The sequence below is a fragment of the Sander lucioperca genome, chromosome 15, assembly GCF_008315115.2.
Source record: "Sander lucioperca isolate FBNREF2018 chromosome 15, SLUC_FBN_1.2, whole genome shotgun sequence".
Taxonomy (NCBI): domain Eukaryota; kingdom Metazoa; phylum Chordata; class Actinopteri; order Perciformes; family Percidae; genus Sander; species Sander lucioperca.
In genome coordinates, this window is record NC_050187.1 from 22,359,784 (window position 1) to 22,376,849 (window position 17,066).

The window sequence follows — 17,066 nt, forward strand, 5'->3', positions numbered from 1 at the left end:
TCTGCTGGCAAGAAGTGGTACAGGAAAACACTAAAATACAAAACAAGGAACTACTGTAAATGTATGTAAAAGGGAACAGTCACTGTGGGTTTCTCTGACCGGAGGTAGGCTTAATAACAGCGCTCATCATGATAACGTCTCTCATTGACACCAGACCTACCGATAGTTATGTCCATATTGATAGCCTCCGAAAAAACATCTGTCTTTCTGCTAAATGAAGGGTGAACTTTGGCAAGCAGCAGTCAACAGTGGAGATGTTCTTTAAAATGGTCTAATAGTCTATATTTTGCACATTTTGTTTACAATGTAAAAACGGGTTGGTTCTGGATTTGCTTTGCCAGCCAAATCTTTTATAACAGATTAATGAGCTCCTGAGACACTTTCAAATGATACTTGGGATGGTTGAGTGAACTTGATGAACTGATTATTTTTTTCAGCTGTAGGGGTTACATTTCTACGAGATGAGTGTTCTTCTATGAGGAGAACCAGTCTCCACTGTAGCAGATTCTAAATTAGCCTCACATGGGATCAGATCATTTAATCTGCGATGTTCCAGGTAACCCCATTTCAATCTGCTGAACTGCACCTTCAGTAGCCTACTTTATAAAATCTCCAACTACCTCCAACATGTCATGTCACAGAGAAATGACCAGGATGGCTACTGGTGTAAATCTCTTGTGTCATACAGACCTAATATTTCTGAATTTAGGCTAACTATTTTAACACCACATAAATGTGATAAAGTCACATTTCCACTCAGGTGTTCAGTACTGGCATGAAGGTTAATATCAAAGGCAAACGGATATTGGAACCAGTGAATATTTGGCACTTAAAAAAACCCAATTAGCCTAATCGATAATCAAAATGTTTTATTTTCTGTGGATTGACTAATTGATTATTTAACTAATTGGTTCAGATCTAATCCAAACCCCGTAGAGCCCTAACCTAGAATTTATTCCAGATAAATATTTTGGATTTGTATAAAGAAGGCAATGAATGTACTGCAAAGTATATTAGTTTCCATTGTAAACCTAATATCTATGTCTTATGAACTGATATGTTACAAAAATATTTTTGTAAAATGACAGTTTAAACCGCGAAAAGTGACATTAGGTTGGAAACTTCCCTAATTACAGCCACACGTGATCACTTTGACAGAAGGGAGCGTCGCATGCGGACTCACTTTATCCTTCCGCCAGAAGCACGAAATAACTCGATTGTTGCGCTTTTTAGGGTTAAAACGATTACATATGTAAGTAGTTGTTCATCGGATTCTAATCTTTATTGTTGAAACAATATGAGTTAATGCTGCATTTGCCGGTTTAAATTAAACTGTGGAACTATATTGTGAAGGCGGTGGGATATTTGTTCTAAAATCCCAGCCTGCTCTACCTTCTTTTTTTCCTTCGGTGGAGGCCATGATGGGAGCCTGAGAGTTCAGCTGGAGAGAGAGGAACGAGAAAAGAAGAACGATGATTCCCCGGGACGCAACTGTCAAACCAATCTGTGCAGATTTCTGATCTTTGTATAGTCTATATACATTTAAGGTGGAGCCTGTCACTTGTTTCAGATGTGTTCTTGGCAATCAGTCGATGACAATGTTGAATCGTTAGGAGGCTTTTGGATCGAAAAAGGAGCTAGCATAGCTGCGCTAGCTAACTCGTTAGCTAGCGAGCTAGCTACATCTGAGTGACTGGATACGGGTTTCGGGAACCGGTGAGTTCTCTATCCTCTCGCTGTCAATCGCGGCTGCTGCGATTGAGCCATCGGCTTGGACCGTGTCTGGCATCTAACGGACAACTGCATGTATTTAATTCGGGGGTGTTTGCAAGACGATTTGCAGGATTGGGAAAGTCGGGCCTGCACGGAGGAGCAGAGCAAGGCCCGTCTTTATGATCCAGAGGAAGCCTTTCTAATCCTACCGACAGCCACCGCTAGCTCCGCTGGCTAGCACGTCTCTGCGAGGACCTGCAGAATTCAGAGAGCAGCCGGCGACGGAGAGCAGACCCATTGACTGCGACATACACGACAATACAGCAAATACTAGGAAAAAACTGTTCTCATCATTTAACCATAACGTTACCCCATATAGACTCCTGTCACCTGCTAACGTTACAATGGCTGCGATTATAAAAGAAATGGTCAGCCGGAACAAAAGGAGATATCAAGAAGATGGGTTCGACCTGGACTTAACATGTATCCTTTCATATGTCCCTTATTTTCATCCGGCATCCGGAACATTAACTAGTAATGAGTAATAGTTGCATTGAGTAGTAGAACTGGAACCAGACATGTCAGTGGAGTAACGTGAGGTAGTTAGCTTACCTGCTAACTTAGCGAGCTGGCTAGTTGGTCAGAGAGCGCAGCTTTGCTGTCACCCAGCATGTTTGAAAGATGGTGGATCTGTCAAACCAGCACACATAAATGTCACAGTCATGTTATTGCTGGAAAGCCCCGTTTCACTGGACATTAGTTCGTGTTTTGAAAGAACGGCAGGGCATTTAACTTGCATACCAGTCACCCAGCGGTGGACCTAGCTTGAGGTTGTGAAAATTGTTAGTGGCATTGAGTAGTATTTTTTTTTATTTATTTATTTATTTATTTTTAATTCCTTTATTAGTTGGTGTTTGAAGGCAGGTAGATGTTGTCTAGTATTGATCTCAGAATATCTTTCTACTTAATGTTTCATGTTTATAAATCTAGATAGAATATAGGGTAGGTTTCTGGTGTATGATGCAAGTAGCTGAAAAGACTAACATCCCTGATGTACACTCACCCTTGCCTCACCTGTGTCCTCTATGGGTGAGTATTCATTGATGGATTTTCAAATCTTTGAAAATCTAATTAACAAATTCCTTTCCCTTTTATGGAGATACAATCATTTCCAGCTTTAAGAATTGCTATTTCAGTCCCCTCTGCAGGACTCATTTCTCATCTATTACCACTGATAATAGTTGACCTAGTGCAGTACCACTGGTACTGGAGTTGGTATTTTTAGGTTTTTGGCTGGTGATAAACTAGATTAGCAACTGATGTGGTTGACCATGGACAACTGAATGCAAAATGTAATGTCTGACAGTACTGAGAGAGGGTTATGGTTATAGTTGGATGTACATTTGACTTTTTATCAGGATTTCAAAAATCCTTTTTGGCCTTTTGAGTCCTGAGTTTGATATTTCTCGTTTCAGAGTTGAAACAAGTAGACGAATAATGGATGAGTCAATTTTGATAATTGTTTGCTGTTTTTTTTTTATTGCAGAAATTCACTGCCTCCACCTTCTCAAATGTGAAAATGTGCCTGTTTTCTTAGTCTTGCATGATATTAAATTAAACATCTTTGTGTTTTGGACTGTTGGGTTATTGGCCAAAACAAGGCATTGGAAGATGCCAACTTGGGCTCTGGGAAATTGTAATGGCCAATTTTTTAACTCATTTTTTGACCCTTTATAGAACTAATGACTAGTTGGATGGGTATGGGGAAAATTAATAGATAATGAAAATGATTCTAAATTGCAGCCCTATCTGTTCAGCATGTAATTTAAACAGGCCTCGTTATTTATGGACATAATTTGCTCTGGTTATCATCAGTAATTGTTACATTAACTTGGTAATGTTGCTCTATAGCTTTTTGTGTTTTTGTAGAAGAATGTAAATGTGAAGCTGAGTGCTAGTTACCTTGACTGCCACTATAGATAGTTACCTTGACTGCCACTATAGATAACATAGATAACATATTGAACAGAGGTGTCAGCTGGGATGCATGTTTGACTGCAGATGCTGAAGCGTGTGCATCACAATATTTGATCAGATGTTTCTCACCTGGTTTTCTAATGTGGTAAAGCTTGTGGCATGACTTGTGTCTCTAGAGCTTTGTGCAGGTGTGAAGGGTGCACGCCACTCAAAAGTGGCATCTTTCTTTGGCTTGAAGTCTCCCCTTTTTCAGATGTGGGCCCTTTCTAACCATCCCTTTTATCATTTTTGGCATGGTGTCTAAAAACAATATGGGCTCGCTGCAGTTATGAAATGCAGTATCACAGTTCTGGGAATTGCCCTTAAAATAGAGTTACCAGTGATCTTGTATCAGCGTTGCTGTCTGAGAGCTCTCTCCCTCTCTTACCCTCTCAACCCACCACCTCTCCTTTGCTCTTTTTCTTTACTACTCCCACTCTAATTCTTCCTCCCTGTGCTTGCCCCCTTTCCTCTGCTCTCCTCCTTTCCTTTCCTGTCCTCCCCACCCCCTCCTCACTCAGCGCTCGTCCGTTCCCACTCTCCCTTTCCCCCCCTCTCTCTTGCTCTCAGTTGTGGATTTGGCGTATGCATAGAGCTAAGGCAGGGATGGCTTTAAAGAAAAGGCGTGCCTGAAATGGCAGATTTTCTTTCTTTTTTTTCCCCTCCTACTTGGAGCTTCCGTCGGGGGTCCCGTATGTGCGTTTCCTCCCAGCTGCAGAGACCAAGCCCCCCCATGCCCTGGGCTGAGGCTCTCCTGGGAGCTCTGGAGCTTTTTTAGAATAGAGTGACTGGGATCACTTTGCCAGTAGGTCCAAGTGTTGGCATAGCCAATCAAAATAGCATAGAAAAGCTGTGTTTGGCTCTAATTAGGTCTTTGAAGCATTAATGGACGGGATTATGGCACAGTATGTACAGATAGGCTTCTCCGTCCTGAGCTAAAGGGAAGTAGCTTGGCTGTATGCAAATAATACCATAGATTTGCTATTGGGCTTGTGGAATTCATGCATCAAGACCTGTGTTGACAAAACCTCAGCTGTATGAAGCTGCGCTGGGGCACTCAATGAATTTCTTTTACAGGGGTTGAATATCGTATCGGTCATTTGTTTTGTTTTCCAGCTAAAATGTTTGAAATTTCATCAAAGTGCCCATATTATGCTCATTTCAGGTTCATCATTGTATTTTGAGGTTGTACCAGAATAGGTTTACATGGTTTAATTTTCAAAAAACACCATATTTTTGTTGTACTACACATTGCTGCAGATCCTCTTTTCACCCTGTGTGTTCAGGTCTCTGTTTTAGCTACAGAGTGAGGCATTGCACTTCTATCCCATATTTGTTGGGAGCGCACATGCACAGTAGCTAGGTAATGATCACATCATCTAGCTGTTTGTTTCTAAAACTTCAGTTATTACAAGGCAGGATTAGCCGGGAGACTTCTTCTAAACGAGAGCGCACTTCCAACTTTGTGTGGAATACCTGCAGAATAGGGACATGCAAGTAGTTCTTTTGTAGATTATGGTGAACTAGTGTGTGTTGTAGCAGTGTTTTGCCATTGAGAATGAGCTAGAATGCTAGTGCTAGCATGCTACGGTTAGCCACCTCGTCTCGGCTACTGACGTAGACTGCCCTGCCGATTTTGAACAGCTCACCCGGAGACTGAAGTCAGGACACATTCAGAAACCCGTATCTCACTCAAAACAGCACGGATGTATTTTTTTCCAAGTTTATATGCGTGTGGAAGCACCAGAGACTCAAAATAACACCCCAAATCCCAGAAAAATATATATATATTTTTTCATAATATGGGCACTTTAATCTTTTGGATATGTGTCTACATGTTCTGGATTCCAAAATGTTTCTATACCAGCAGGTCTACTGATGGAACAGTGCACCATGGAAAGGGTTGCTCTTGTGTGTTTTTGCACGTGCACACTAGCTAAGCCAGAGTTGTCAGATGCGTGTGTCAAATTTTTCTGACCAGTCAAAAAGTGATTTGACTCTGGGAAAATGGGTCTGCTCAAAATGAAACCGACACATCCAATTAGAAATATTCAGCTTTTCTATTTTTGACACCGTGGCACAGGAAGTGTAAGAAAAGGTTGCCCTTTAGTCAGTGGTTAAAGTGTGAAATCCCACAGCTATGGCGACAAGCAGACTTCAGTTACAGGTAGGCGTTGCAGCCGAGCCTCAAAGACATGCGCGCCAACTCAATTATTCTTTTCTCTGCAACATGACACCCATGTGTGCCTTTAACATTGTATGTATGTCACCGTGTAATTGGCTATGACATTTTCCATCGCTATCCTGCGCTGAAATATTGAGGCCCGTTTGAGGATGTAGTGCAACTTTTAAAGGCAGGTGTAGCACGAGCAAGGTGGTGCAAATAGAAGTTGGACTTGTAGTGGAATCAAGTGCATGCGGTTCGCCAAGTGTTGCTTTGCACTTGTCTTGTCCATCACCGCATGTCGTAGAAACACAACAGCTTCCTTCTGCTGCATGTGCAACCTGCAAGTCGTAACACAAAGGACTTTTGTCTGATGAACCCTTTTATACCTGTGCATCTTCATGTTGCCTGCGTTCGATCTCATAGATATTCAAATTGTTCCGGCTGAGCTTGAAAGAGGGATAAGCCGAACATTTGCAGTCATCCCAATATAACTTTGGGCTCTAAAAATAATTGCAGGTCAGGGAGCGGAGACTCTCCTCGTGCACCCACATGTGGGCCTGGCTCGTGCAGGAGAGCTGTTACTCCCATCCTCTCTGCCTGCTTCTAACTGTCAAGGCCATCTGTCACAACACACACACACACACACACAGATCAGTGCCCCTTCTATGTGCTCCCATCTATCGTTAACTACATTGACACCCTCATGTTGACATTGGCTGAAACTTTTTTTTATCCTCTGCTGCCTGTCTTTGCATTCTTATCATTGAGCTCAAATGGCAAATTCTTACGCATTGTAACTTCTTTCAACTAAAGAAATGCATTTCATTTTTTTAGTCTTGTTACATAGCTCTTGAAAGCATAGGCAGACCTACTTATTCTTCCAGTTAAAGATTTGTGGCGCTGGGCCCCTCGGTATTGCTGCTTCCATGCCTTCTTTTCTGAATAGGCTTGATTTCCACAGTCATGCACAATGTACATTACCTTGACCCCTGACTAAACAGATATCTACCCAAACATTATCGCAATGGGCTTTCCAGCAGAGAGACTCGAAGGCGTGTACAGAAACAATATAGACGATGTAGTACGGTGAGTTGTTATGTGATAATAGAAAAGGGAAATGTAAGAAAGAAGAATTAGAGAACATTTGTGTCTATTCATTTTGCCCTGGCACATAACTATATTATGTTCTCTCCTGCAAACAGGTTTTTGGATTCAAAGCATAAAAACCATTATAAAATCTACAACCTGTAAGTGTTCCACATTTTCTTTTATACCTGAACTGCTCTTTGTTCGCTTAATAACTTCCTCTGTGTGTTTGCTAACTTGATTTTCTTCCCATTTCAGCTGCGCAGAAAGACACTACGACGCTGCCAAATTTAACTGCAGAGGTAGGCTGCTTTGTGTTCCATAGATGCTTTTTCTCAGTCTGACCTAAAAGCCTGGTGACACACAAGGTCGAGGAAAAAAAAAAAAAAAAATCCCACAAAACGTCTAGCGTGTCTTCCTCCCTGCCTTGTCCCCTTATCTGTGTCCTCATTTCTTTTCTTCTCTGGTTACAACTTTGCGTCCCGTCACGCATCAGTTGCACAGTACCCCTTCGAAGACCACAACCCTCCTCAGCTGGAGCTAATTAAGCCGTTTTGTGAAGACCTGGACCAGTGGCTCAGCGAGGATGACAATCACGTGGCGGCCATCCACTGCAAGGCTGGGAAGGGCCGCACTGGAGTCATGATCTGCGCCTATCTCCTCCATCGAGGCAAATTCCTGGAGGCCCAAGAAGCGCTCGACTTTTACGGTGAAGTCAGGACAAGGGACAAGAAGGTGATATGTCAATCTGAGACCAAATGTCTCAACACAGCAGCTGTTTATCACTTCACATCAATTGTTGCAACTAGGGCTGAAACTCCTGATTTTTTTTTTTTTATTTATTTTTTTCCATTATCGATAAGTCTGCAGATTATTTAGTTTTGTCCAGTTATCAGAAAATTGTCAAAATAGCATTTTTCCGGATTCTAAGGTGACCTATTGAAATTGCTTTTCCAAAATCTATATAAGGTAATGTATACTAATAACAATAATCTATGTAAAACAGAGAAAAGCAGAAAATACTCCTTTTTAAGGAGCTGGTCACAGATAATATTTGGCGTTGTTTGCTTTCAAAGTGACTTGATCATCAAAGTTGTTGAGTCATTTTTTTGCTCCAGCTCTAGTTGCAAACACTTGGATCACACGCAGAAAAGAGAACCATTTTGTACGTTCAAGATCTCTAAAACATTGTCACTGTTGTTGCAGGGAGTAACGATCCCGAGCCAGCGCCGCTACGTCTACTACTACAGCTACCTACTGAAGAACCAGCTAGAGTACAAGCCGGTGGCTCTCCTCTTCCACAAAATGGTGTTCGAGACTCTCCCTATGTTCAGCGGGGGCACCTGCAGTGAGTCACGCTCATGTTCAACTTTAACTCCAAACTAGGGCGTAGGCATGCATAGCGCTGTTCAAATGGAACGAGAGACTTGGATGTGCTGTGCACTGTAGGGCTCACCCACGCTGCAGTTCAGCACCATAGAACAGAACAGGTCATCGATGGTAGAGTTGAGTCGTCCTGTGCCGGGCGGTTTTAAAATCAAGTGTGGCCGAATTTCGCTGTAGTATTTTTAGACCTTTTTGACTCAGAAGGGCAGCTTCTTATTGATTAAGTCCTCTTGCTGCTGCTTCCAACAAGGCCAACTCATTCTCTGCCCACAAAAATTTTCAATCAGATCACCTCTATTTGTCATAATGACGTTTTCAAATGTTATCAGGATCACAGGATGTCTGTTCTTTGACTTCTCCCACTCAAGAAAAACAAACATCGATAAGAGGTTTTTGAGATAAAAAAAAAAAAATCTTAAAACGCAAAGTTGAGCATTTGAGCCTTTATTTTTTATTTTTTTTTTTTTTTTAAGCTTCCTCATGAGGATTACTTTCATTTGTTCATTTTCTGCTGTGCAATACTTTTCTGTGCACAGTATTCAGAGAAATTACAATATGCACTGTTTAAACAGAGTAGAACACTTAAAGCGCTGCACGAGGGAAGTAAACGCACACACCGGACAGTACAGTCAAAGCCAGATATGCTTTGTGTGCTTTACTCACACGTAACCAGGAAGTAACTAAAAGTCAGTAAAGGTATTAAATAGTTTGGTCAGTGATTTCTTTTTTTTTTTTTTTTCTTTTACATACAAGTGTTAATAAGTCACTGTAGTTGGTTTCAGTCACTCAGTCTTGAGCGTTTACCTATCACTGCGTGTTTGCTTGGCTTGAGTGGTATGACTTTGTTGTAAAATGGTGTGTGTGCAAACACTGGCACTGTGTTAAATGGCAGAGTGGCACAGACACAAAGCAGTTTGACTAGTAATATGCGTGATTGTAAAAGTGTACTAAAACCAAAACGTTATCATTTAACATCAGTACTGATTTTAGCTTTCCATATCCTCTAACTTATACCGTAATTCAACTTAAGTCACCCAAACGGAGACATTTGTGAGACCTTTAGTGAAATGTCCAAGCAGATAAATTTTCGGTTTAATAGTTCTCTATTGTGTTTTTTTATTTCTCATAATGTGTCCGAGACACACAATGTTGTGCCTTTTCATGTATCTAATTTGTCCATTATAAACTATCTGTGGCTTTTTCACCCTTAACACCTGGCTGTGCTGAATATTCCCTGACTGTATTACCTTCTATTTATTACCTTCTAACACTCCCTTGAAAAAGGCCCTATTCTGAGTTTGACGTCTTAATACACACACACACACACACACACACACACAGGTTTGAGCTCATCATAGCTGTAAAAAAGGAGAAGCAAGTTTGATAATTCTGGTACAAATACCCTCCACATCACACATTTGTTTTTTTTATTTTTTATTCACAAAAGACAACTCAAATGTTTTGTGGTTGTCAGCAATGTCAAGTACCCCCTTCCCCTTTGTGCATTTCACAATCCACCAGGTCAAATGTTTTAAGATGCATAACTCCACTTTTGAGCCACGTACTATATGTTGTTTTTAAGAAAAGCTATGTCGATGCTGATATCTGTAAATATTTGTGTAGAGCTGTTGTTTGTGCCTGCTGTGCTGTCAAGCCCCTGACAGGCCAGCCAGGTCCTGTTAATGATAATCTCCTTCTTTCTCTCTAAGGGGACAGTACCTTTAAAAACAGGAGCGAGCCGACCCCTCAGGGCTTCAAGAAAGGGAATTGGCATTGGGGTAAATGAGCCTTTCATCCATTATTATCATTTCACTCATTTGCCTTTTTATATGGCCCCATAGATTCAGTAGGCAGGAGCCTTCTGAGGTAGGCATGTTGCCTAGCAGGATATAGGACTAGTTTACAGGTATATGAAGTTATCTCCAGCACCACTCCCACCCAGCAGGAAAAAAAAGGGTTGAAATTCTTCTATATGTAATGAGTTGTGCCGGTCCAAGACCGTCTGTCAGAATAGGGTCATATGCCTCTGGTTCTGGGTCTCTTTGGGTGTTAACATTTTGTGGTATTTCCCTTTCCCCTCTTTAATTTTAATATACTGTGTTGCACTTATTCAGAGGGGGGAGGTGGTGGTGTGCTGTTTCTTTTTGTCAAACTCGTATAACACTGCTGTCATGTCTATCCCTTTTGATTCACTTCCTACTCCTCCTGTCACTCCTTCTTCTTGTGTTTTCTGTCTCTTCTACTCACAAATCTCTCAATCTTGCCCCCCCCCAAACGTTGGTGCAACGTTGACCTTTTTTTTTTTTTTTTTTTTTGGCAGATCCCCAGTTTGTGGTGTACCAGCTAAAAGTGAAGATTCACACGTCGAACCCCGCTCAGACGCGGCGTGAGGACAAGCACATGTTTTTCGAGTTCCCCCAGCCGCTGCCAGTTTGTGGAGACATCAAAGTGGAGTTCTTCCATAAACAGAATAAGATGATGAAGAAGGTTAGTTGTGTGTTCAGGGGCTTTCATTGTAGCTTAGTTTGACGCATTTCTGTCGGTCATGAAGAGCTTATTTAAGCTGTTGATTTGTCATTACGTCTGCTAGGTCAAAGAACAATGAATAGGCATTTATTTAAGCATTTTCTCGATTAGAACGCTGCCAACAATTATGCTTTTTTTTTTTTTTTTTTTTTTTTTAAGGACAAGGCTGGTAGCATTGTTTTTTTTTGGAGATTTTTTCATTAACAAATCCCATGAAAATACAAGTTAAGTATAGTTGTTTTTTCTTGCAAAAGCCTGATATAGTGTATTCCTCTCTGCCATAGACCTCTTTCCAAAAACTATTAAAAACTCATTAATTAGCTAGGGGTGGAACGGTACACAGAAGTCACGGTTCGGTTCATACCTCGGTTCAGACATCACGGTTCGGTACAATGGAGGGAAAAGCAAAACAAAAATGCAGAAGTCAATTTTCTTTTTACTGTGCATGTCTCAGGCTGTACCACCTAGTGTCATACAGTCTCTCCCCTGAGCTAGCTGCAACAGCCTGAAGTATGTAAAGTAAGATGTAAACAGTAAACAATAAGTACCCCACATCATCTCCAGACTCCATCTGGAACTTGTAAACAAAATAAGACAATCGGCTATAAAGCTGAAAACAGCATCTTTTATTTATGAAAGTGCAAATTACATAGAATAATAAACAAAACAATACGTGGATGGGATGGCATGTTGTAACGAGGTTCGAGTACAGCAAATACTTGAAGCCCTATTTGTATCTAAAGGCTGGTTAAGCACTGTAGGTAGGAGAAGTTGGACAGTTTTTTTTTTTGTCTCGTTCTGAGTGATGGTGTTGGATATGCATGTTAGTTGTATTTCCACTCACATACCCAACAAGTGCTGAACAACGCCGACACAGTCCTCGTCTTATCCACCACTCTCTCGCATGTACTACTGTAACTGACCCAAAGACCGAAGTTTTCAAGGCAGGGACGGCACCAGGCGGGAGGGCATGAGACAATAGTGCATGACACGGGAGGCTCCAGGTTGCAGCCGTACAGTCTCGAAGTTTTCCCAAACTTGCGATCTTAAAGAGGCCGGTGGGTCCTCTAACTCTTGTGGGTCGCCACTACTCGCCATACTCGTCCTTTCGTGCTGCTATCTCTGACTCACTCATTAGACCGTCGACCTGACAAAAAACTGAATGTAGGCGGAGAGCTCGGCTAGCTTCAGAGCTAAGGCGGGGCTACAGATTAGGTGTCCCTAGAACCCACGTATCTAACAGTAGTTCCGCATTACATTAATTAATTTGCACGCAAGTTTAATTGTGTGCAAATTAATTTTAATATTAATTAATTTAAGAATTTTTATACCGTGTATTCTCCGTGTAAATTCATGCATCGAACCGTGACGCCCGTACCGTTTCGGTTCAATACGAATACATGTACCGTTCCACCCCTACAATATAGCCAATGTTATTAGTTCCAACGTTACTTCATTAGCAGGGCGCTGTAGTTTATTTTGAGTCGATCTGTCCTGCTGCCATAAATACTCACTAACTCAACAAATGTGTATTCACAGTTGAAAATAGTCCCCAACAAATGCTTTATGTACTTGTGTTTTGGCAAAGTTAAAAACTACAGTGGCTAAAAGCTCCGTTATAAAATGACTAATAATTAAAAAAAAAAAAAAAAACTGAGCAGTTTTGAAACATTCACATCTTCAGTAGAAACAAATGGGCTCGAAGCTGAGTGCCACAGACAGTAGGTAGGGAAGTTTGAAAGTACTTTGAGATGGACTAACACATTGTTGGTTACATTTTTTTACTGAGATTTGACAATAACAAAAATATAGAATAACACCAGCCGTATTATTTATTAAAAAAAAAAAAAAGTTCCTTTTTTGAATTCTCTTTTTCGCCCAATTTTTCATTACATCTCATTAACTCTGCCCTTCAGGACAAAATGTTTCACTTCTGGGTGAACACGTTCTTCATTCCTGGACCAGAGGAGAGCGCGGACAAGATAGAGAACGGGGCGGTGAACAACGCAGACAGCCAGCAGGGGGTACCGGCACCGGGCCAGGGCCAGCCGCAGAGCACCGAGTGCAGGGAAAGTGACCGGGACAGGGACTACCTCATCCTGACGCTGACTAAGAACGACTTGGACAAGGCCAACAAAGACAAAGCTAACCGCTACTTCTCGCCAAACTTCAAGGTAAGGATTTCATTTGGATATTTGCTGGATAAAAGGATTGATTGTTATCTTTAAGTCTGTCAAATCAGTCATTCGTTTTAACTATGATTGCTATAGAAAGTAATGGAAGGAGCAATGATAAGGCTTGTTTATCATTTTTATCGCACAGACTGAAGTTAGTTTCTTAATTTGCAATTCCAGGTGAAGTTGTATTTTACGAAAACCGTGGAGGAGCCTTCGAATTCTGAGGCAAGCACTTCGACATCCGTCACCCCGGACGTTAGCGACAATGAGCCAGACCATTATCGATACTCTGACACCACTGACTCTGATCCGGAAAATGAACCTTTTGATGAAGAGCAGCACACGCAAATCACAAAAGTGTGAACTCTTTTTAAACAGGAAAAGAAGAAATTATACACCAGAAAAAAAAAGGAGAAAACTTGAATATAAACTCAAAAGAAGAACCTTTGTCCCTTCCCTCCCCCAGACGGCAATAGAATATCATCATGTCAAATGCCAATTTTAGGGAAAAAAAGATAAATATCCTGACCAATATGTTTGTTTTTTTTCTTTTTCTTTTTTTCTTTGGCAGGGCCATGTACCATGTGCGAGGTATTGACACTGTTGCCCCATGGGAAAAGGTGCTTTAGCTATAAAAATGTGTTTATATATATCTATATACATTCGTATATGTATATACATATATACATGCATATAAACGTTTTTTTTGTGTCAAAGACAATGGAAAGAGTACCACAATCAGGAGATGGGAGTTGAAGTGTGGGAGAAGATAGAATGATATACTAGGACTATGCTGCTCCTTCTCCTGTCTAAACCAAGGCCAGTGCTGCAGTCACTTTGTTCACTCCCTCTCTTCTCCTCCTCCCCACCCACCCACCCACCCCCTTCTCCTTTCATCTTTTACTCTCTCTCTCTCCCCCCTCCATCCTATCCTCCTTTTACTGTGAATGCTTCTTGTGCTCTTTGCAGGCTGTCTCACGTGACTTTTGGTCTTTGTGCAGTACAAACTGCATGCGGGCAGTGGGTTTGGGGTGGGCGGGGTTATGAAGAGGCTGTGATGTCTAAAGCATTGCCATTCCTGTTCCCACTGTGTATACGTTAAATTATGCAGAACAAGGCATCCCATGTAATTGTTAATGTTTTTTTTTTATCCTAAGATAATAAAAATATAATACACAACAGCAGGGAGACAAGTGTTTGCAATAATGTCAACACTACATTTAAAGGACAATGGTGATTTGCATGTATTGGAATTGGCGTCCATCCCTAATAAATGTATGCAATGTTGTCTTTTCTTAAAGAAACCAGCTTTGAGATGTGTCTTCTGCGTGGGGTTCCCCAGTGCTTTGAGTCATGCTCAGAAAATTACATCAGAGGTTTATGTAATGTTCTCCCTTATGCTGTTCGCAGTTAAAGAAAATCATGCGAGTGGAGTGCAAATTAATTTTGCGATATGCAGTTGTCATCAAATGATGAAGCCAATGCAGTCTAACTTGACACATTGCTGTCAACTGAAGTCATGATTTTAAGTGACAGCTCCCAGACCCTGTAACTTGAGCGTGTTAGTCGCTGGAGGAAAATGTGCACTGCACTTGATGAGAAAAATGCTGTAAAGCAGGTTGCAGCTGCTGGAGCTGTGTTAACAGTAACTTCCTGCTTTTAAAGGTCAGCACTGCAAATAGCTGGTGGGATCTGATGTAGGGAAGTGATGGAAGGATTATTATTAAAAGTTCAACTGAGGGCAAAGAACCTACCTCAAAACACATAAGTGACTTAACCAGGAAGCTGAGCATCTACAGCACAATAATGTTAATCAGTGAGAAAAGGCATATACATCAGTTTATCAAAGCAACAGTTTAAATTCTTTGAAACGTGTCTGCTTATTAAAGTTCACACAACTGAGCTTTCGCCTGCGATATTTCTGCCAAATAATATTTCCTGAATTGATTTCAAAGTAAAATGACCTCTTTTTAACATTTTATAGCATTTATGAGCCAAACGCAGCCTGACCTCATACCAAACCAGCAGTGTCGTATGCACAGTGGTCGCTGCTGGGTAATCAAGGCGTTCTCCACATAAAATGAGCAGAGGAAGGAAAAGGCTACCAGCCCAGGAGGGAGGAGCGCGAGGCCTCGGGTAGATGGAGCCTGCTTCGCTCGCAGGCTTGTGCGAGACTCCCCAAATGAAAGTGTAACAGGATTAACTACCATGTCACTGTGATAGCAGAGCAGAGAGTGGCCCAAAGTCTCCTGATAATAAAATAAAGTATGTATGTATGTATATATATATATATAAAAAAAAAAAAAAAAAGTTCCACCCCCAGAGGCAGGCAGTCACATAATCCCCTTCTGCTCTATTAAGACTCGGTCCTCGGCTCTTTCGTGTTGATAGAGACATCAAAGCCAAACCAGTGCAGCGTCAAATGAGACAGGCAGTAGTCGCAGGGGCCCCGACTGTAATTGGCTGAGCTGAGAAGGAGGAAGAGACTCTGGTAGATTATTAATGAATGTGCTGTGCTGGGTTGAGGGATGCCTCAGCTCTCCACAGGCAGGCGAGGCTGAAGAGGGCTGACTTCTGTAGAGCGTTTGAGCTCGAGAGTCCACATTTTAAGCTTTTGATTGCCCTCCTTATCACATACACAAACACCTACACAGCAGCATCTGAAATATTAATCTAATCAATACACTGCTTCATTTGTATGTCTTGAGCACCAGCTCCTCTGTTGATTTTTCTGCATCAACCAGCTCTCTTGAAGATGAGACAAAAAAGGAGGAACAGAAGTTTTGAAGGAATATTTACTTTTGTATATTTAAATCAGAATTTTTCTCCATTATGTGGGTCAGATATTATACATCCAGCTAAATAAAGATACACTGTTTTAGGGTATACTGGTAAAAGAAACAGAACAAATGATATGGAATTGTATTCATGTTTCATTTACAATCTGTCCACTTTTCCACTAGTCCATTATGGAAGCCCATTTCCAACAGGAAGAGAACATTTAGACATGATATGAATGTTTCATTCTACATTCACTGAAGTCATAAAATACTAGGCCAAAGTTATGATTACACCAGCATTTAAAGCAATGACATTTTGTAGTAAATCTAATTCATTTTAATGCAATTAGTGGATTTGCTCATCTTTTATTTAGCCCTCCTCTGTCAGAGTATTGAGGCTGCATTCACACCAAATCAGGAATGGAAAACGATAGTCCTACCATTCATTTGAATGTGATTAGTGTGTTTAGGCTGCGGCGGTGGGGACCGCCAGAGATGCTGAAAACAATACAGCGGCCCTTAGCCGAAAAGATGAAACAGAATCAACTTTTGGAGAAACGCAACCTGATGGCTGTGGTTGCCAATCACGACTCATGATCAGACAAAAGAAAACGTGTAGCATTATGTTTCACATGTAGTCACTTAATTTGGGCTTGTATACCATTTAAAAACCCATTGTAATGATAGGCCTCGCATTCTGGTTAGTTATTGAAAATAAATGTGTGAATGCAACCTAACAGCTCCTCAAAAGACAAATGGTTGTTTTTTTTTGCTGTGCTGATGTCTTGATGACTGTTCCTTCTGAAAATGGCATTAAGAATAGGTTTGTTTTGCTGACAGTATTGAGACAGAAGTCAGTGGTGCAAATGTGTCTTCTGAAAAAACTGTGTGAACTTATTGTCCCGTTGGCGACGGCACTTTATGTTCCCTCTTCATTAACTATTTCATTGCACGAAATGCCAGAGGGGAGTAAACAGAACAGTAAAAAGAAAATAAAGAGAATCTCCAGAAGCTATTGTGCCTGACTGTAGCTGGCCTGGCTGGGAGTTTTGTGGTTGGTGGTTGTTTGGTTCTGATTTAGTGGCTCATAATTGTTAGTTAGTATCTCATAATATTGACATGAGCATTTGTCATGTATAACAGTCAATCATCTTTTGTTATGTTTTTTTTCTGGCGGGTATGGCCTTGCATAGTCCATGCATCAAATTACTGTGA

At 41.1% G+C, this 17,066-nt stretch overlaps 1 protein-coding gene across 3 annotated transcripts; it reads left to right on the forward strand.

Annotated features, from left to right (window-relative positions):
- Positions 1 to 1,379: 1,379 nt before the first annotated feature.
- Positions 1,380 to 14,358, forward strand: LOC116055194 (phosphatidylinositol 3,4,5-trisphosphate 3-phosphatase and dual-specificity protein phosphatase PTEN). 3 transcript variants are annotated; one of them, XM_031307001.2, is made up of 10 exons: positions 1,382 to 2,196; positions 6,898 to 6,982; positions 7,099 to 7,143; positions 7,241 to 7,284; positions 7,479 to 7,717; positions 8,189 to 8,330; positions 10,078 to 10,146; positions 10,689 to 10,855; positions 12,811 to 13,068; positions 13,249 to 14,358. In XM_031307001.2, exons 1-10 carry the CDS (start codon positions 2,118 to 2,120, stop codon positions 13,432 to 13,434), a joined length of 1,314 nt encoding a protein of 437 aa, XP_031162861.1. In that variant the 5' UTR covers positions 1,382 to 2,117; the 3' UTR covers positions 13,435 to 14,358. The 3 variants fall into 3 exon arrangements, with proteins under 3 accessions (XP_031162878.1, XP_031162861.1, XP_031162870.1); XM_031307010.2 differs by having other exon boundaries at positions 1,386 to 2,196; positions 10,078 to 10,104; positions 10,710 to 10,855; XM_031307018.2 differs by lacking the exon at positions 10,078 to 10,146 and having other exon boundaries at positions 1,380 to 2,196.
- Positions 14,359 to 17,066: the final 2,708 nt, after the last annotated feature.

Bases quoted from the DNA above. Each gene is read 5' to 3' on its own strand.
- LOC116055194 (XM_031307001.2), top strand. From the start codon at position 2,118: ATGGCTGCGATTATAAAAGAAATGGTCAGCCGGAACAAAAGGAGATAT. The intron at 6,983-7,098 runs GTGAGTTGTTAT...TCCTGCAAACAG, and splicing joins AATATAGACGATGTAGTACG to GTTTTTGGATTCAAAGCATA. The intron at 10,856-12,810 runs GTTAGTTGTGTG...TCTGCCCTTCAG, and splicing joins AGAATAAGATGATGAAGAAG to GACAAAATGTTTCACTTCTG.